The following is a 21,151-nucleotide window of genomic DNA, read 5'->3' on the forward strand; positions in this document are numbered from 1 at the left end:
TGAGTTGAAATCAATGAAATGTCTAGAATGTATAAAATACAATTACATCCCCCTGTAATGTAATTTTCAGCTCTTCTCTCACTCAAGTTTATATGTAATATAGGCCTACCCGATGCCATTTTAAATGGCCTCTCCTGTCTCGGGGTTAATGGCAAGCACATGTTTGTGGGGGAGTTTTAAGTTTCTAGACTCCACCATTTCAGTGATGGGCAACCCACAAAAGCAGCATCTGATTCTTATTTCACATTATATGATTGTAGTCTGGCAATTGCAAGGGCCTTGTCTTTAAGAGACATTATGCAGCGCAACCAGAAGCTGTAAATGTGTTTGAGTTTGCCAATAGTGTTTGAGTAAGCTGTGTTTGTCCTTGCAGTTGCTCTTGTATTGTGTGGTCATTGCTTTCCTGTTTGTGTGGTCAATGTTTCCTGCATTAGGCAAACATATAGCCTACTTGTGACACCCACGTTCTGTTTGTGCTGGGCTTGAGTTTGATGAAATGATGATCAGTGAAAGCCTGAGGGAGAGGTGAATGCTATTATCTGTAGCATGCAGGGGAAATAATATAGGCCTACCTGACCTAAAATGGTACAATTTGTGGCAAATGGGGGGGAAAAACACTGACAGTTGGTTTAGTAAATGTCAGTGTTGAAAAATACTATAAAGACTACAGTTACACTGTTTGTCATATATCTTCACAAAACAAACGTTTTCAGAATCACATGTTGAAAGACGCAAAATGAGCTTGTAAGCTTTGTCAAAACCTAGCGAGCTTGTTACCTTGTAAAGACGCATTATTCTTTTTTACATGCTCATTCACGAGAGTCTAATGCCGAAACATGTTGTCTGCAAGTCACCTAACATGAGGTTTGAAGACACTTGTGTTGGAAGACTGCCCGTGTATTCAAACACGCCCCTGTTACACACAGACACTCCCTCCAGTTAAATCGCGGATTCGGAAAAAGAAATTCTACACTTTGTCTACCAACACATCGCCTTTTCTCGAGCACTGACAGCTTTCTGCGACTGCCACAAATCCCGTAAGTTGTTTTCATTATTCTGTTTTTACGTCATATCTCTCTTTCTGCATAATAAAGACTAAATGAATGAGTGATTTCCTCCACCTCAAGCAATGCAGCTGATTATACATAAATGTTACTGTGTGCATATTCACTTAGTAACTCGGAGTTTGAGAAATATGTTATCCAGATGTGAACGCGGTTTAATGCACGTCACGATTCCTTTATGAGACAAAGTCCAGTTTTCTGTAGTTGCTGGTTAAAGTGCACAGTGATTCTTTTCTGTGAAAAGTGACATGCTTTGTTTTAATACAGTAAAGTACAGCAGAGTTGCAGGATTTGAAGTTATGACGTCTACATGATATTGCATTGTAATATCTAAAATGCGTGTTCTGCTACACTTCAGTAAATGCATTTATAATGTTACAAAATAATCATATAAATATAAAACTGCATAAATAATATGCATAATTATTTTCTATTAATCAAAGAATCCAGAAAAAAAGTATCACAGTTTCCACAACAATATTAAGCAACTGTTTCAACATTGATAATAATCAGAAATATTTCTTGAGCATCAAATCATCGTATTTGTGTGATTTCTGAATGATCATGTGACACGGAGTAATGACACCATTCATGTGAGAATGGAGTAATGATGCTGAAAATTCAGCTTTGTCATCACATGAATAAATTACATTTTAAAATAGAAAACTGTTAGTTTAAATTGTAATAATATTTCCCAATATTAATGTTTTTCTGTATTTTTGATCAATTATGCAGTCTTGGTGAGAATAAGATTTTTTATTTTTTTTTATTTGATAATTAAAACAGGTCAAACTAATAATGAAAGGAGAAGGTCTATTAAAGTTGCTGAGAGAACCATTTACATCAGCCGCAGAGATTGAGAATATGTAAACGCATACATTTGCATGTATTGTGGTTTTTGTGCTTCAACATCATGTCCTAAATGTGTACTTTTTCAAATGGAGACAAAAGAAAACCCATTAGCGGTAGCAGTAAATGAGCTGCATTAGCATAGAGGGTTTTATTTCATAGCCTAGCATGAAAACCACTTGCAATCAATCTGACTGAAGAATTCAGATTACACCATTATACAAAACACCTTGTTAAATGTTTAGATTGGTTTGGCTGAGGGATGTTGACTCCCTCCCTCCTTGGCACCCAAGTCAAGTTTATCATCTTGATCATGTGCTTCTCTTCCTTATCAGCTGTTTGAGGTAGTCAACCACACTATGACTAAGGTCCTCTTTTCAAAGGTCTTATCTAAACCCCGTCACACAGACACAGAGCCGTGATGTATGGTTTATTGCATTTGCATTAGATTTTTTGCATGTTAGTAAATTGTGCAGGCAGACAAAGTCGCCATGCTTTGCCAGATTGCATGCTTTATGGGAGGTGATTCCAGAATCAGAGATGTAAGAATATTCTGACCTCACATAGTTCTGAGGCACTAACCAGGGCTTTCTCGTGGGAACAGATACTTCTTATTTCTCTAAAGTCTACTTCTCCTCTCCTTTGTGAAACTAGATGTTTCTCATTTTCCCAGTATGATGTAAAGCTCTGAAAATAGACCCAAACCTTTTATTTTTTGCTTCCTGTCCAGTCACTATGGTGTCCCATAAGGAGTTTGAGACTGCAGGAAAGGCTCCTGGTCTGCAGGTATGGCGCATTGAGAACATGGACCTGAAGCCAGTGCCAAAGAATCTCCATGGCAACTTCTATACTGGTGACGCCTACATCCTGCTGTATACCACCACCGCCCCCTCCTACTATATACACATGTGGATGGGTAAGTGACACACCTAGCGTTCGAGTTAGAAGTATCATTGGTTCATGGAACAGGATTTTCTCAGAGCCAAATGTTGCTGATGCATTTTACCAATATATTCAAAATATATATTCTCACACATGGTGATTTAAATGAGGAAGGATGTGGCTTGTCTGTCATCTTTTTAGTTGCAGTCTCAATTTATTTTTGAAGAGGGTGTTGGTTTGCTTTGTTTAGCTCTTTAGAAATGAAATGTATGTTGTGTAACGGGTCCAAAGAAAAGCTGTTTATCATTTCTGTCAGTGACATGCATTTACCATTGCTTGGCGAATATTTGAGACAATAATCCAGGCATTCCAACAGGAATGAAACAGAGATGCGATTAGGAATTTTTAATGTGATTTCACAGATTTCGCCACGGATTCAAATTGGTTACCTGAATTTGTGGCTTTGACCAATAGAAGGTCACTTATTTTGAAAGTGCCTTCTGTTTAAGCTTCATGCATTTCTAATTTGTCCTTTTTCCACGCTAATGTGACAGTACATTTACGGCAGATGGCGGCAAGTTAATGTCTTTATTAATGAGTCATTGAATCATTCATTCAGTCGTTTCAACGACACTGATTCATGCAGAAACGAACCAAGTGACTGTCTTTATGAATGAGTCATTGAATCATTCATTCAACCAGTTAACTTAAAAACACCGATTCATTCAGGAATGAAACTATGGGTTTCATTAATAAATAATTGCATGGAATATTTTGTATTTGTACCCACAGGAGAACTTCTCACAAATCATTTCTGCCTAGTTCACAACACATTCGTACGCACATGAATTTGTTCCTAATCTTATTCTAATGTTAATATATATAATATTAGTATTTTTAACTTTTTATTGTGATAGGATAGTATATAGAGTGGACAGGAAGCAAGGTGGGAGAGAAAGGGGACGGGATCGGTAGAGGTCCACGAGCCGTGATTCGAACTCGGGTCGCCCCCGAAGCGCAACATCGCTATATGTCGCGAGGCTATCGGGCGCCAATGAATTCGGAGTATTCGAAATGCACGAGGTTACTCATTTGCTTAAAACATGCTCAAACATCTCCACATAAGGGCTTTATACCTTTCGCCCAACCTTTCCTTTACAGCCTTTCATCACACTCTCAAACAAATGGCGCTCTCTTCAGACGCGCTCCCTCCAGATCCTCGAGCAATGCCAAGTCTCAAAACCAGTATCATTCTCAAAACCAGTTCAAACACAATAAACACTTTTATCCTGACCTAGATTACAGACCTCTCATTAGCCAGCTGTACATACACGCAAATCTGCTTTATTCAGAGAAACCTTGCAGCTGAAGCTATAACGCAGCTTTCCTTAATGTTCCACTGTATACAGTATGATGAAATATATTTAAGATTAAATTAAATTTTATTATTTATTAATAATATATCATATAATATAATTGGTTTAAGCTGAGATATAACTTCTAAACATGATTATAAGGTCACAGAACAAGTGCTTTTTGCGTTCATGTGGTTTCATTTTCTAATTTTTTTCGTACATTTTGAATAAATTTAATATAAACGTTTTTGGTGAATTGTGATTTGTTTGTGAAAATGTTTGTGCGTACGTATGAGTGAATGAGACCCAATGACTGTCTTCATGAATGAGTCATTAAATCATTTACTAAAATGTTTGTTCAAAAACACTTTTAGTGGAGCACTAAAACACTCGTAAGTTGATTCTGCTTTGGCTTAGTGTTACTATTGAAACGATATACATATAATATAATTTAGACCACTTAACTGAGTGATTGCAATCAGGATGTGAAGAGACTTTCAACCAGCACAACAAAACATTTTTTTGGAACAAATCACCTACCCTGCCTTTAAGTATAATAATTGCTAATAACTGCTCAGATTGTTCTTATAAATGGAAACCCATTGGCAGTATGCTGACTCATGAGCTTTCCCCATTAGACAATTCCTCCTACCCCTGAGGAGAAATTTGTACAAGTACAGATGTCATATCTTAGATGGGTAGTCACTTTGAGGTTTAGTCTCCTCCACAGATTACAACGTGCCTTCAATTGTTTGTCTGACATTTGGCGCTCAGCCCACTTAGGTTCATGTGGTACACTGTTCAATTCCAGAGACTGATCAGTGAGGAACTGTTTTTGTCTCGCCCAGTGGTTTAAACTGAAAAGAAGTGGTTTGAAAAAACACTCTCGTTGTGCTCAAAGGCATGCTCCAAACCATGGTAGTTCTCAGACATTTGACTGGATCTAGTGCGAGAAGAAAAGGTTTATTCGAGGACACAGAGTGGAAAAACTCATAATGTGCACCATGTGGCCTCTTTGGGGTTTTCATTTGGTTCTTATTTTAGCAAAAACAGATACATTGCTAGAGCTGCTTGGTAAGTGAGCAGTTATAGTGTTCCTGTAAGTTTTAGGACCTTTTTTTTTTACCGACAGAATCGTCCAATAAGGCCTAGAAACATGTTTTGACTGTCTTTTGCTGCTTTTGGGTCAGAGTTGAATCATAATATTTTTGATAAAGAAGTTCAGAAGAAATTAAGTTTAAAACTTAATTTAATGATTTAATGACCTAATAAATGTCAAAAATAATCTATGTATAAATGTCAAAAATTTATAATAATTTTTTTAATATCATGAATTAATAATTCATAAATATCATTCGTTTTTTTGAGAGTTGCACCACATGATATTTTACAACCTGAACTAACCTTGACATGTCAAAAAGGTTCCAAATTATTCAATATTTTAAGACTTATTGACACACCAGGGTTATTATTATTAATCTTAAAATAAAGATGAATTAAAATAAAATATAAATATCTAATGAAAAACTTAAATGAAAATGAGAAATGTTACCATGGGAGCTAACTGCAATAGAATAAAATGTAAAAAAGTAAATTTAAGTCTACTAAACAAGTTTAAAAATAAAAATAAAACAGAAAAATAAAACCAAATAGAAATTTTAAACTATGAGTGTAAAAAACTGGAAATAAAAAACTAAAAATAACAAAAGCACATAACAAAATTACTAAAACTAAAATTAAAAAGAACATAAAAAATATAATTCAAAATAATAAAACAACACATGAGGATCTTCAGGAGTCCTCTCCTCTCTATGATGCCATTTCCTGTTTTATGCTTATTTCCTTTCTGCATGTTTGTTGGTCGCACCAAAAGTGTTTTAAACTGTGTTTTTCTGATAAATAATAATAGATTAAAATTAGAATAATATACTGTATTTTGCAAAAATACTTTATAAGTATTTCTTTTCAAAACTTTCATTCTCTTATTGAGGATTTTCTCTTCATTATGACATCAGCACAGTTGTATCACCCTATAATGTTTTTGATTTATTTGCCCCCAAATAATATCAAAATGAATTTCAATACAGAAATTGTATTCACGTCATTGGATGTGTGAATAGCATTTGAATGTATTTTTGATTATATTAATAAGCACTAACAACTCTTCCACTAATTCTCCTGTGATGATTTCCATCTCTTTCAGGGAATGAGTGTTCTCAAGATGAAAGTGGAGCTGCGGCTATCTTTTCCACACAGCTGGATGACTTTCTCGGAGGTGGTCCCGTTCAGTTCCGCGAGGTCCAAAACAACGAGTCGCTCACCTTCCTGGGCTACTTCAAGTCTGGCATCAAGTATAAGGTAAACTCAGCTTTGTATTAATGAAAATGGCTCTTCTCGGAAGCAGAGTTCATCATTAACTTGCAGTGAGAATGCAAAAGTAGACTTCCTGCTGGCTTTGCTTTGTTGAAGCACCAGGGTTGAGTCAATTATGGCTCTAAAACATCCATTACTGTTTAGTCATGCCACATTCTTTCCATTATATTCAGCAATTTGTTGAGCTCAGTAAGTTTGCTTGGCTCTTTGAGAAGCACTCTGCTGAGTGGTTTGCATTTAGTTCTTTGCTTGTGTTTTGGCAATTATCCCACTAGTATGAGTGTATGAGTGAACTGTCTTTCTCGACTCCTCAGCAAGGTGGGGTTGCGTCCGGCTTCCATCACGTGTTGACCAATGATGTGGATGTGAAGCGTCTGCTGCACATCAAGGGCAGGAGGGCCATCAGAGCCACTGAGGTGGAGATGTCCTGGAAAAGCTTCAACAAAGGAGACTGCTTTATTGTAGACCTGGGGAAGGTATGGATATCTGAACCTGACCGGACCACTCATTTTATTTAGATACTTTCCCCTAACAATTAGAGCTGCCAATAGAAAACTATCTCTATCTTTTCACTATCACTAATTAAAACTATTACTATTATTACTGGCTCGCAGTCACTCCATTTTGTTATCAAATTGTGTATTGCTCTGATGGTGCTCTTTTATGTTTTTGTAAAAAAAATTTATTATGCTCACCCAGGTGAAATATTTTACAATTGAAAATACCTGTTTACACTTTGGATTTTTTTTAAATGTAATTTTATTTCTGTGATGCAAAGCTGTATTTTCAGAACCATCACTCCAGTCTTCAGTCCCAAACATTTGAACGGTAGTGTTGATTTGAGGTATTTTTAAGACACTTCTCTCATTTTTTGCTAGGATATTTATCAGTGGTGTGGGAGTGACTGCAATCGTTTTGAGCGTCTGAAGGCCTCCCAGTTGGCCATCGATATCCGGGACAATGAGAGGAACGGCAGGGCCAAGCTGGTCATGGTGGAGGACGGGGCTGAACCAGAGGCTCTGACTCAAGTGAGTGAAAGATTTCAACTCAACTTTTCCTGTAAAAATTTCCTCACCACCACCATCTGAATTACTCCACAGTATGGGTAGAAATCCACTTCAAAATAATTTTCATTTGATTTGTTTGTGTTTGCTGGTGGTTAAGTTCATGCATTGTTACATTTCCATGGATGCTGAATGACCACATATTATATTATGGGCACCATCAGCCAGGCCTGATGTAAAACTTGGCACTATGGCTTGGTTGTTTGTGTTCTGGCTCTGGCTTGTGTATTTTGCTAATGAGAATGCATCCATCGTGTGTTTAATGAAGAAGTGTCCAAATATTCAGTCTGCTGTCTGGTCATTCAGCACAGGATGAATAGGGTCCGCTTGGCATCAGATAAGTGTTAGAAATAAAGCCCCACTGTGTTCATATGAGCTTTAATCCTGTATTTCCTCCCGCAGGCTCTTGGGCCCAAAACCAGCATCGCCCCTGCAACTCCAGACGACGAGGAAGTGGAAACCTCCAACAAGAAGAAGGGAGCATTGTACATGGTAATAAATGCTGTGTCCAAATTTGCATACTATCCATGCTTAATAGTATTAGAATTAGAATTAGTGAATTAACCCATTGTGTGTTGGACGAGGATATGATGAGGACTGCAAACACAATTAAAAAGTGTTAAAGAAGTGTTGTTGTACCCTACAAGTAGAGTAGAGAAGTTTAGCTAAAGGGGTTTGAGTGATTAATAATCAGTATGTATCAGTATCAGTATTTATTCAATGTTATCCACATTATATTTCATCTGGAACAACATTGTGAACTTTTATAAAGATAGGTTTGGTCATTAACTTTTAAAATGCATCGTTATTTTAACACAGACCCACAACAGGCAGATCAACGTGCTACTACATTTCTCTCCAGTACAGTAGGAAATGAAATGAAATGAAACGTGGAATATGTTAAATATGACGAGATGATTGACAGGTGACAGGATGCATGTAAATAAGTGCCAAAGCTTGCCTACTCTTCTGCCACACACTCAAAAGCATGTACTTTTTCTTCACAAAAAGAGTACATACTTTTAGGGTGTAGTATAAGACTATAAGACTCTTATCTCTACTCATATTTTAGCTCATTGGTACGTATTTAGTTCTTAATTATTTATGTGGACCGTTTTTACATTCACACGGCTGACAGCTGTAAAGCCTAAAATGCTTCCGACAGCATTCACACGAGGACAAAACGTTGTGTTTCTCGTTAGCTGTGTTTTTTAAGCGTTCAACACCTTTATTTATCTCTTCTCAGTTCGTGTGGTTTGCTATTGTGATTGTAGATCTCAGATGCCTCTGGCTCCATGAAAACATCTGTCGTGGCCCAGAGCAGCCCGTTCAAGCAGGAGATGCTCTCCCCCGAAGAGTGCTACATCCTGGACAATGGAGTTGATAAGAATGTGTTTGTCTGGAAAGGTGTGTCTCTCAGTGTGCATGAGTGCACAACTTGAAAATCAACTCGATCCTCTTTTCTTTTCTAATATGCATTCCTAGTCTTGTTGTTCATCATTCATCGGTGCACATTATTCCAAAGAAAACAAATTCATTCAAATGAAATAACTTGAGCCGCCTCTGAAACAACTTTCCTTTTCATCTGATGTCATCTGACCATGCAGGCTATTAATTAATGTTATACAACATTGTTATATATGTATTATTATAGATATGTCACACTGATATCATCTTTGTGTGTTTTCCCCACGCTGGCATGCATTGCTGATCACCAGGAGCCCTTTGTTTACATGTGCCACGTATTTTTCATAAAGATAACAGAGCTTCATTCAGCGTATGACTCGTTCTTCCTTTTCCCGACAGGACCGAATGCAAACACATCTGAACGCAAAGCGGCTATGAAATCAGCAGAGCAGTTCATTAAAGAGAAGAACTACTCTAATAAAACACAGGTACATACATAATGAGCATTTTAAACAAACACACACACACACACACACACTGGTTACACTTTACTGTAAGGTCTCATTTGTTAACATTAGTTGCATTGACTAACAATGAGAAATATTTTTTACAGCATTTATTAACTTTTGATAGTCAAACTGTAAAATATTATACGATCAATAAGTTATGACAACATGTTTTTACATTTCTTTAACTCATCAAAATAAGTTAAACAATTTTCAACTTTTTTTTATACGTTATACGGGATTGAACTTATTTTTTAAGTCAGTTGAATGTAATTTAGGTTGAAATGACTTAAACATCCAAGTTGAGTGTACTTTTTATATATTATTTTTAAGTGTTCACGTTCATGTTAGTTCACGATGCAGTAACTAATGTTAACAGATACAAATTTCAATCATAAAAAATTTATTAGTAAATGTTGAACTTAACATTAACTAACATTTATAAACACTGTACAAGTATCACTCATGTTAACTAATGTTGTTAACTAGTATTAACAAATGAAACCTACAGTAATTGTAAAGTGTTACCAACACTTATAATATTGACACATTTACTGGTTTCGAAACAATGTATATGATTATACAATAATACATGTCTGAATACGCAAAGGTTTATATGTTTGCTGATTTCATATAACATCTTACATAAAATATGATTGAAGATATGTTTACTACATTAGTACTGTATATTTAAAGAGCTAATGTTTGGATTACTGATACTGTACTTTCAATGCTTGCTGCTGTAGATCCAAGTGCTTCCTGCAGGGGGCGAGACCACCCTGTTCAAGCAGTTCTTCTCTAACTGGAAGGACAAGGACCAAACCACTGGCCCTACCAAGGCCTACACCATTGGCAAAATAGCCCATGTGGAGCAGATTCCTTTCGATGCCTCCAGCCTCCATAGCAACAAGGCCATGGCAGCCCAGCACAACATGGTCGATGATGGTTCTGGAAAAGTCCAGGTCAGTTTCATTTTGGTCATCAAACTCTCTCACACAGACTGTTTAAATGTTTGGGGTCGTTAAAGTTAAAAAAGTAAAAAAAAAATTGTATATACTTTTATTCAGCAAGGATGCATTACATTGCTAAAAAGTGACAGTAAAGATATATTTATAAAGTTAGAAAAGATTTCCATAAAAAAAAAAAAAAGTGTATCACAGGTTCCATAGAATTATAAGTATGATCTCTGAAGGATCATGTGACACTGAAGACTGTAATGATGCTGAAAATTCAGCTTTTATCACAGGAAAAAATTACATTTTAAAATATATTTAAATAGAAAACAGTTCTTTTAAATTATATTAATATTTCACAATATTACTGTTTTACTGTGTTTTTGATCAAATGCAAATAAAGTCTTGGTCAGGCATAATAGAAAACATCTTACCGACCCCAATCTTTTGAATGATAGTCTAAATAATGTTGATCAATATGTTTAAGGCCTGCTATAAGTTTAGATCTATAGGCTTACCTTTGAACAAATTCTAATTCAAATTCAAATTAAAAAAATTATAATAATAATAAAGTGGCCCCCAAAGATCTTTGTAAGCTGTTAATTTGATATAGAATCAAATTAACTTTTTGCTACACAGGCCGATTACATTTTGTTATAAATTATTAAAACATCTACTAACCATATTTTTTTCTTACAAGCCATTATATGTATTTTCATTTATACAATTTTAAATGCATATATTTTTTTCTTATATGAATAAGAAAAAAAAGAAAAGAAAAAAAGATGAGATTAGACTGGAATTTATTTCCCTTATAATTTTTTGTCTTTTCCACATCACTTACATCAGTGAGGATAAAATCCTTATTATAATACAATTTAAACCATATTATATATTGAAGTTCCTTGCTAGTCACCAAAAAACAAGTTTTGACTTTCATTTGAGTTTTAATGTTGCTGCTTATATGTATAAAGGGGAGATCAAGTTCAAGGCAATGTTCTTTAATCACTCATGTTTGCCTGAATCAGATCTGGCGTGTGGAAGGAGGGGCCCGTGTCCCGGTGGAACCCTCTACCTACGGTCAGTTCTTTGGAGGAGACTGTTACCTGATCCTCTACAGTTACAAACAGGGAAGCAGAGAGCAGCATATCATCTACACCTGGTCAGTCCATAACACCTTTAAAGTGTTTTGTGTCATAATATCTATATAGTTTGTGACATATGAACAAAGTGTCATCATATTGTGTGTGTGTGTGTGTCGTTGTGCTGCAGGCAGGGACTGAAGTGCACTCAGGATGAGCTGGCAGCTTCTGCCTTCCTTACTGTCCAGCTGGACGACTCCATGGGAGGAGCTCCCGTTCAGGTGGGAATAATCCATTCGTGGAAGAGAACAGCATTGTGAAGAGTTCCAATACATTATGCCCTAACAATTCTTATTATCACTGATACAGTAGTGGTTTTGGCTAACATAGTTAGATCAGCATTATAGTCTCCACTGCAGTCCACATAAGAGAGAACCATACAATCAGATTCATGCCTACTTGAGTATCCACACTCTCGTTTAAAAGGGGTTGGTTAGATGTTTTTCAAGAAAGTCTCTTTTGCTCACAAAGGATTAATTTACTTGTATGTGATCAAAAATACAATACAAAAATGTTATATTGTAAAATATCATTAGAGTTTGAAATAACTGTTTTCTGTTTTTTATATATATTAAAATGTAATTTATTCCTGTGATGGCAGAGCTGAATTTTCAGCATCATTACTCCAGTCCTCAGTGTCACACGATCCTTTAGAAATCATTCCTAATGCTGATTTTTCTGCTGAAGAAATATTTATTTTTATTATCAATGTTGAAAACAGTTGTGTACAATTTTAATTTTTTTGGGATTCTTTGATGAATAGAAAGTTCAAAAGAACAGCATTTACCTGTTTATTCTAAATGCCTTTAATGTCACATTTAATCAATTTAAGGCATCCTTTATTTTTTTTTAACTGATCCTAAACTTTAGGACGGCAGTGTATAATGTTACAGAAGCTTCCTTTTTCAGATAAATGCTGTTTTTTTTTTTTTGTATTTTGTATTTTTGTATTTCTATTCATCAAAGAATCCTGAAAAAAATTACAGTACATTACAGTACATGTTTCTTGAGCAGCAAATCCTCATATTAGAATTATTTCTGAATGATCATGTGACACTGAAGACCGAAGTAATGATGCTGAAAATTCAGCTTTGAACACAGGAATAAATTACATTTTAAAATATATTCAAATATTGAAAATAGTTATTTTAAATTGTACAAATATTTCACAATATTATTGTTTTTGCTATATGTTTTTGTTTTGAATTGTTTTCGGATCGAATGAATGCAGCCTTGGTGAACAGAAGAGACTTCTTTTAAAAACATTAAAAAATCATTTGGATCTAAAACTTTTGAACGGTAGTGTAGTCTATCCCTTACAGCCTCGCTTTCATTCCCAATCAAAGATGGCGCTGCTGTGAATGAGGTCTATAGCATCCAACATGGAATTATTTGCTGTATTTTTGATGGTAACCACCAGGGTGCGATCTTGATCAGAAGAGTCATTAAATATAATGGTGTTGGAAACTCAGAAGCAAAGACCAGGAGACTCGGTTGGATCTTCAGCAGGATTCTTTATCGACGAGCTGTTGGTTGCTGCAGTCATCAAGTCTAAGGCAATGATACATCGTATTTTAAATAGATTTTAGTCGGCAGTGCTTAGAAATGGAGATAAAGCACCTGGGAGACGACCTTAAACGAAGCATGCAAATGAAGTATCCAGGTATAGGAACCCGGCCCAGACTCTAGTGTGTCACCAGTCCTTATCCAATCAACATAACTATTCAAAGGATGGGACAGGGCCTCCAAGAGCGTTTAAAGACAAAATGTGAGAGTCTCGGTAATCTGACTCATTTGACTTACAATAAAGAGAACAAGACAGGCAGGAACCTCTTGCTAAAATCTTTGCTTAACCGAATCATTCATCTGATGTTTGAGCTGTTTTACACTGCAAATGGCTAATAAAGTGAACTGATGTCATCATCTTTACCTTAAATTCTAAATACAATGTACTTCCCCTTAGTTTTCCATGTGATGTTGTGTAAGGATGTAGGATCAGCAGATCTTAAACAGATTCTCAAATTTGTAATCCCACAATACCCTTGTGTGTCGTGACTTTTATCAGTTGTAGTCTCATGTACCATCATTAAAAAGATGCTAAAATGATTTTATCCATCTGAATACATTGCTCAGGTGCGAGTGACACAGGGTCAGGAACCCCCTCACCTGATGAGTCTGTTCAAAGGCAAACCTATGATCATCCACAGTGGAGGCACGTCCCGCAAGGACGGCCAGACCAAAGCAGGCAGCACACGCCTCTTCCACATCCGACAGAGCTCTTCTAGAGCCACACGCGCCGTAGAGGTCAGTCACAGTCTGGACACTGTCATACATATTGTATGATGCTCCTCATTAACCACTGCATTTATCTTCCATTATAGGTTGAACCATCTGCATCCAAATTAAACACCAATGACGTGTTTGTGCTGAAAACGCCAGACTGTGTGTTTGTGTGGAAAGGAGCAGGTGCCAGCGAGGAAGAAATGGTCGCCGCTAAGTATGTCGTGAGTGTGCTGGAGAAAAAATCCACTGATGTGGCCGAGGGTAAAGAGCCAGGTGAGTCCGCCATGTTGATTTCACTTAAAGGGATAGTTCATCCAAAAATGAAAATTTTGTCATAATTTACTCACCCTCATGTTTTTTCGAACCTGTATGAGTTTATTTCTTCTGCTGAACACAAAATATATTTTAAAGAATGTTGGTAACCAAAAAGTCGATTTTTTTTCCCCCATACTATGGGAGTCAATGAGGCCTTGGGCCTGTTTGGTTGCCCATATTCTTCAAAATATCTTCTACTGTTTAACAGAAGAAAGAAACTCATTCAAAAACTTGAGGGTGAGTAAATGATGACAGAATAAAAATGTTTGGGTGAACTATCTCTTTAACTCCTTTCTTATGTGTCTCTCTTCAGCTGGATTCTGGTCGGCTCTGGGCGGGAAGAAGGAATACCAGACATCTCCAACTCTAAGAAACATGGTCAAACCACCACGCCTGTTCGGCTGCTCCAATAAGACGGGCCGGCTTGTGGTAAGTGAGAGTCACAGAACCACACATGCTGGCTGGAGGAAAGCTACGGTTTGTGAATGTGATGATGATGTCATGGATGGATTGTCTTGTGCTTTCTCTCAGGTTGAGGAAGTTCCCGGAGACTTTAATCAGTCAGACTTGGCTACCGATGATGTCATGTTGCTTGACACCTGGGATCAGGTGAGTTAACGCATATATAGGGGATTTTGTGGGGTTAATACCTTTAAGGGATTTTTGTGAGGAAGTGTGATTTCTAGACATGTAAAAGGCATAGAAAATAATAACATCTTAAAAAGTTATGAAATTTCTGTAATATAATTTTTGTCAGCCTCTAAAATATTTTAAGTAGAAATTGCTAAGAAATGACCATAGTTGGGAGTTAAAAATATATATTTTTTAATTAGCATTTTTGTCAGGCTCCTATTTTTAGGTTCAATAATTTCACTTTAATGGCATTGAAAAGATTATTAGTCAGTTATTGAAATGTCTGAATGTCACTGATAAGAGTAAAATTAAAAACTGATAAAAATGAAAAAAAGCTCATTTACAAGAAAAATGTCTGACAGACTTAGAGATTTTTGCCTTTGAAGTCTTCATATGTAGTTAACGCCTGTAATGTTAAAGAACTGCTGCTCTTTCTAGATCTTTCTTTGGATTGGTAAAGAAGCCAATGAGGTCGAAAAAACAGAGTCACCAAAAATAGGTGAGTGAACGGTTTACTAAATCATTTTTCATAAAACATTGAGTTTTAGTTTATCTGTCTTTGCCAGAGCAGAATCACTCACATCATCCTCCATCATAAACCATATATGTTTGGTCCTGGATGCTGATTGCTCAACACAGAATTCCAGTCATGTTCCACTCAACAGTGTGTTCTGTTAATAGAGTGCTGCAGGAATGAGTCCAAAACCCCAAAACAAGTCAGCATGTTTGAACTTCTGGTTCCATTGTCCTGAAGTCAATCAGTTTTTGTTTTTTTGTTTTTAAATAGGATTTTGGTAAAATATCTTAAATAAGGTCTGTGGTGAACACAAGCTCAACATATTTTCACGTTTTCTTCTACTGCATAAAATACAGCTGTAATACCCCACTCATAGGCCTGGTTTTACAGACATGGCCAGAGGTGTCAAAAGTATTCACATTCATTACTCAAGTAGAAGTATAGATACTAGGGTTTAAAAAGACTTCTGTAGAAGTTGAAGTATCAACTCAAGCTTTTTACTCAAGTAAAAGTATAAAAGTTCTGGTTTCAAAACTACTTAAAGTATAAAAGTAAAAGTAATGTAAGGAAAAAAATGCCATTAAGGACAAAAGCTTAGGCCGCGCCACAGGGGCCTATATAGTGCACTACCCCCCTCCTCAAAAAAACACATTTCTCTAAAGGCCATATTTGACTATAATTATATTAAAATGTTGATGTTGAAAAATTTGGGATGATGCACTAGGCTACCTGTTTCAGCCGTATATGCCCATAGAAAATATATTTTCTAAATAAATAAGCTAAATAAGCGGAGGAATCAGGAAACTAATAGGATAATGTATTAAGGTTTTTAGTCTATATTGACCTTAACAATACGTAAATTAATTAATTCTGTAATGTTACAAATAACTAATAAAGACATGGTGGCAGTTTAACAGAGACTTAACTTTACTCCGCTCATAGTGCAATGCAATAGTGCAATACTGTCTTGTTCCTTGCTTTTTGAAGAAGCCAAACACATGTCTGCATCTTTCATTAAAGGGATATAGTTCACCCAAAATGAAAATCATTTACTCACCCTCAAACTGTTTCAATCCTGTATGAATTTCTTTCTTCTGATGAACACAAAAGAATATATTTTGAAGAATGTCGATAACCAGACAGTGGATGGACCCCAATGACTTCCATAGTAGGAAAAAAAAAAAGTACTATGGAAGTCAATGGCTACCATCAACTGTCTGGTTATCGACATTCTTCAAAATATCTTCTTATGTGTTCAGCAGAAGAAAGAAACTGGTTTGAAACAACTCGAGAGTGAGTAAATGATGACAGAATTTTCATTTTTAACTAAGTCAACTAATCATTTAACAGAAATGAACTGTTGGCATATGTTTCACATCAATACTGTCCAGTTTGTCCTGTTGGACACGACACACAGCAATACTGTCGTGTCACTTGTGACCTCTGAGCCATGTTTTCAGTGTCCTAAGAGCACTGAAACTTCTTTCAGTCCAGCTGATGAGACTGGGATGATTTGATCAACAGGCCTCTCATTTCAACAAGACCAGCCTTCAACAGACCAAGCAATGTTATTTTTTCATGTTTTATGGGGACTTTCCATAGAATGATTTTTATACTGTACAAACAAACTGTGTATTCTACCCCCCTATAGACTAACCTTACCTATTACAGAAAACTGTCTGCATTTTTACATTTTCAAAAAACAAAAGTCTGATTTATAAGCTGTTTTCTGAAAAAAAAGAAAGAAAAAAAAAAGGACAAGGATTTCGAATATTGACATCTTTGAGGGGATATTTTGACCCTATAATGTAGAGTTTCTCTCTCTCTCTCTCTCTCTCTCTCTCTCTCTCTCTCTCTCTCTCTCTCTCTCACACACACACACACACACACACACACACACACACACACACAACACTCTCTCTCTCGCTCACTCGCTCACACACACACACACACACACACACACACACACACACACACACACACACTAACGATTATGTTAGTGTTATGTTACGATTGTCATTATATTGTAAAAACGTCTGTCCCCAAATCAATATTTGACGCGATTTGCCCCGTATTGAGCACAGAACTGTTAATTTCTCCCTCGCTTACCGCAGAGTCATAGAGAGAGAGAGTTGCGACACTCCCATAGACCTCCGTTGTAAATAATGGCGGCGCTTTTAACCGCCTACTTCCGGGATATGAAGATCGGAATAGTTCCAAACACTGTCATTTGGGCGTTGGACACCATTCACTTACATTGCTGCGCGTCGAGTTGTTCCAGAGTTAAGGTGCCGAAATATCGACCTCTTTTGAATTGTCAACTGTCTATATTGTATCAGAGGCCCTTTGCGATGCTTATACTGGTCTTCATGTGTACATGCACAGCGTAATTATTTATATTTTATGTTGGTTGTTTCAACCAATTTTCAAGCACTGCCTGCTAGCTAACGTTAGTTAGCTAGCGCGACTTCGTCAGCTAAGAGTTCGGTAATGAATCGCTACCACCTTTATAGCAACTTTTATTTAATTAAATTTTTTGGGATATACTAACTTTTCATTATGTTATTATTGTCTTGTGTGAAGCGGCTTGTGAGAACAATGCTGGACCTTTAGGATTGTTATGGCCATCACCAGTCCTGTCTGTTTCATGGATCACCTGCCCCTAGTTTTTGTTTTTCTTGTTCACATACACAAGCACACATTTTTGTTGTCTGTCATTGTTTAATAAAAAATATTTTATTTGAAAACCTTCATTTGTATCAGCCATGCTTAAATTCGTTTTTAATCTGTTATAGTTTTGATAATGTGTATGGCTTAATCTTAAAATAATATTCTTAGTCTTAACATGATCATGTTTCACGTTGTGGTCCTGGGGGGGGTGGCCACTTTCATCAGAAGAAGTGAGCTAGCTTCTAAGCGAATTCTGAACGGACCGCCACGGCAGACCTCTTGCGTGATCACGAAGGTATAGGCTAATGGCTGAATCTAAATTTATAAGCAAAATCACGGGAATCAATAGCCTAATACAGCCCAGTTGTGCTAAAATAAATATCATGAGACGTCCATCATCAGATGAATGATATGGAAAAGTTAAGTTAGAGCCGCTAAAGCCAGTGCTACTACCCATGCGAACATGAACACTAAGCTTTTCCCTCCAAAAATATAGCTTAAAACTTATCTCCAAATGCAAAACTGACATTAACAAAATGCAATAATGCAATAACAGCTGAAAAAGTACTTGGGTGTGTGTTTTATTTTATATTTACCGTTCAATAATGCAATCGCTGCTGTCTGTCCCATAGAAGAACATGACAGCCAGCGTACGTTTTGGAACTATTGGGGCTTACATGAACCACGTGACAGCCATAGCGGCGACATCAAAGAGTGTCGCAACTCTCTCTCTCTATGGCTCTGGCTTACCGCATCTAGGTTTCCTAAGGACTCGTCTCGGAGAAGTTTTGGCGCTTCGCACAACCAAATGTGACTACAGCCTCTCACAAGATAGAAAGAAAACACAAAGCCAATCAGTTTAGCGATGTGTGTTCAGGAGGCGGGACTCAGATCTATTAACCGTTTGTGTAATTGGCCAATTTTTTTTTTTTTTTACGACGACAAGACGGAATGAAAACAAGCCGAAATGAACTAGGAGTAACGAGGCTATTTTTAAAATGTAAGGAGTAGAAAGTACAGATAATTGCGTGAAAATGTAAGGAGTAGAAGTAAAAAGTCGTCTGAAAAATAATTACTCCAGTAAAGTATAGATACCCAAAATTTCTACTTAAGTAATGTAACGAAGTATTTGTACTTCGTTACTTGACACCTCTGGACATGGCTTAGATTAAGCCAGGATTAGGCCTTAGTTTATTTAGGACATTTAAGTATCTTTTATAAACGTTCCTTAGAAAAAACATTACTGATGTGCATCTTGAGATAAAACAATGGCACTGACATATTTTAAGATATGTCAGTGCAAGTAGCTTTCAGTTAAAACAGCTCAACCATGCATTTTAGTCTGGGACTAGTCTTAAGCCTTGTCTGTGAAACCAGGTTATAATTTTTTAAGCTTTTACTTATTTTGAAAATGACAGTGTTTGTTTGTTAAGATTACCTTAATGAACAAACCTTTTAAGAATAATAATCTTTTGTTGATAACAGAGCTTATTTTCTGCAATAATCAAAAAAGTCAATGGAGGGAACCAGGATGATGCTGACTTCTGGGTTGGCTTAAAAAAATACATGATTCCTGCAGCACTCCATGTTCTGTTAAACAAGTTTTGAGCCTAAAATGATGTTCTCTGTCTATAGCTAAGGATTATGTGGACACTGATCCTTCTGGACGTCGTGGGCTGCCCATCACAACCATAAAGCAGGGGGCCGAGCCCCCAACCTTCACGGGCTGGTTCCAGGCTTGGGACGCTAAAATGTGGGACACTGACCCTCTGGAGAGAATCCGATCTTCCTTTTAAATCCAGAACCGTTTCCCTCTTTTTTTTTAATACAAGCACTTCCTGTTCCTGTGCCATGAATTGCAACTTTCCCATGTTTTACAAAATTTAAAGAGTGTTAAAATGCCCATCTCACTTAAAGGTGCAGTTGGCAATTTGTTTGGTTTACATTGTGTTAGCCAGCATAGCAGTGGCCTTGGACTGTAACTAGTTTCTAGTTACAGATGCCATTGTAGAAATGCTCTGATCACAGTCAGCCATAATTGTGAGCAAAACAGTCCAGTAATAGGTGAGTTACTGAGATAAAGTGAGTAGTATTTGGCTGGTCATGTGATCTCAATATGTCTGTTCTCATAAGGAAACCCAATCCATGTAAAATTAAAAAGCTTATTTAGTACCACTGATCATTTGAACCATTAACAAAAGTACTGTTCATTTCTTTAAAAAGTTTAAATTACCTAGTGCACCTTTAAGACTGTCAGATTTCAGAGTTACAGATCTAGTTTTATTGAACCTAGTCTAGTAAAATGGTTTTAGTGGATGTTTAGCTATGTTCAACCAGAACCAGCTGCCATAAAAGAAGGAAACCCGCCAAAACGATTAGCACTCATAATAGTGGATTAGAGTTACCCTATTTTACCCTTGTTATTTTTTGTTGAAAGTCTTTAGACTATTTATTTTAGGTGACACATTGTGAGCAAAACAGTCCAGTAATAGGTGAGTTACTGAGATAAAGTGAGTAGTATTTGGCTGGTCATGTGATCTCATTGCTGTTCTGTATGACCTCCTAACGTGTCAACATGTTATAAAAATGTGTGGCAAAATTCTTTGAATTGTTTTTTACACAAAAGCCATTGATATATTTTCAGCTTGTTCTTTGTTGTTCAACTTTAATAAATTTTGAGAAGATTAATTTGCTATACTACTGCATATGACATGGACATACAAATTCATCATTTTAATTACCATAATATACATTGATGAGCCAAAACATTATGACCACCTGCCTAAGATGCTCTTGGTCCTCCTTGTGCTGCCAAAACAGCGCCGACCCACAAGGTGTCCTGTGGTATCTGACACCAAGACATTAGGAGCAGATCTTTAAGTCCTGTAGGTTACGAGGTGGAGCTGCCGTAGATCAAACTTGTTGGTCCAGCAAATCCCAGAGATGCTCAATTGGATTGAGATCTAGGGAATTTGGATGCCAGTGCAACACCTTGAACTCTTTATCATGTTCCTCAAACCATTCCTGAACAATGTGTGCATGATCCTGCTGAAAGAGACCACTTCCACCAGGGAACATTGTCATGAAGGGGTGTACCTGGTCTGCAACAATGTTTAGGTAAGTGGCACGTGTCAAATG

General features: G+C 36.7%; 1 protein-coding gene across 1 annotated transcript; it reads left to right on the plus strand.

Annotated features, from left to right (window-relative positions):
* The first annotated feature begins 890 nt into the window (after window positions 1–890).
* Window positions 891–20,701, plus strand: scinlb (scinderin like b). Its single transcript, XM_082172169.1, has 17 exons — window positions 891–1,037; window positions 2,644–2,829; window positions 6,354–6,508; window positions 6,838–6,999; window positions 7,402–7,551; window positions 7,990–8,079; window positions 8,862–8,994; window positions 9,394–9,482; window positions 10,247–10,462; window positions 11,482–11,615; window positions 11,726–11,816; window positions 13,729–13,899; window positions 13,977–14,151; window positions 14,507–14,622; window positions 14,725–14,802; window positions 15,265–15,325; window positions 19,649–20,701. Exons 2-17 carry the CDS (start codon window positions 2,649–2,651, stop codon window positions 19,807–19,809), a joined length of 2,163 nt encoding a protein of 720 aa, XP_082028295.1. The 5' UTR covers window positions 891–1,037; window positions 2,644–2,648; the 3' UTR covers window positions 19,810–20,701.
* Window positions 20,702–21,151: the final 450 nt, after the last annotated feature.

The sequence above is a fragment of the Leuciscus leuciscus genome (genome assembly GCF_965113295.1).
Source record: "Leuciscus leuciscus genome assembly, chromosome: 6".
Taxonomy (NCBI): Eukaryota; Metazoa; Chordata; class Actinopteri; order Cypriniformes; family Leuciscidae; genus Leuciscus; species Leuciscus leuciscus.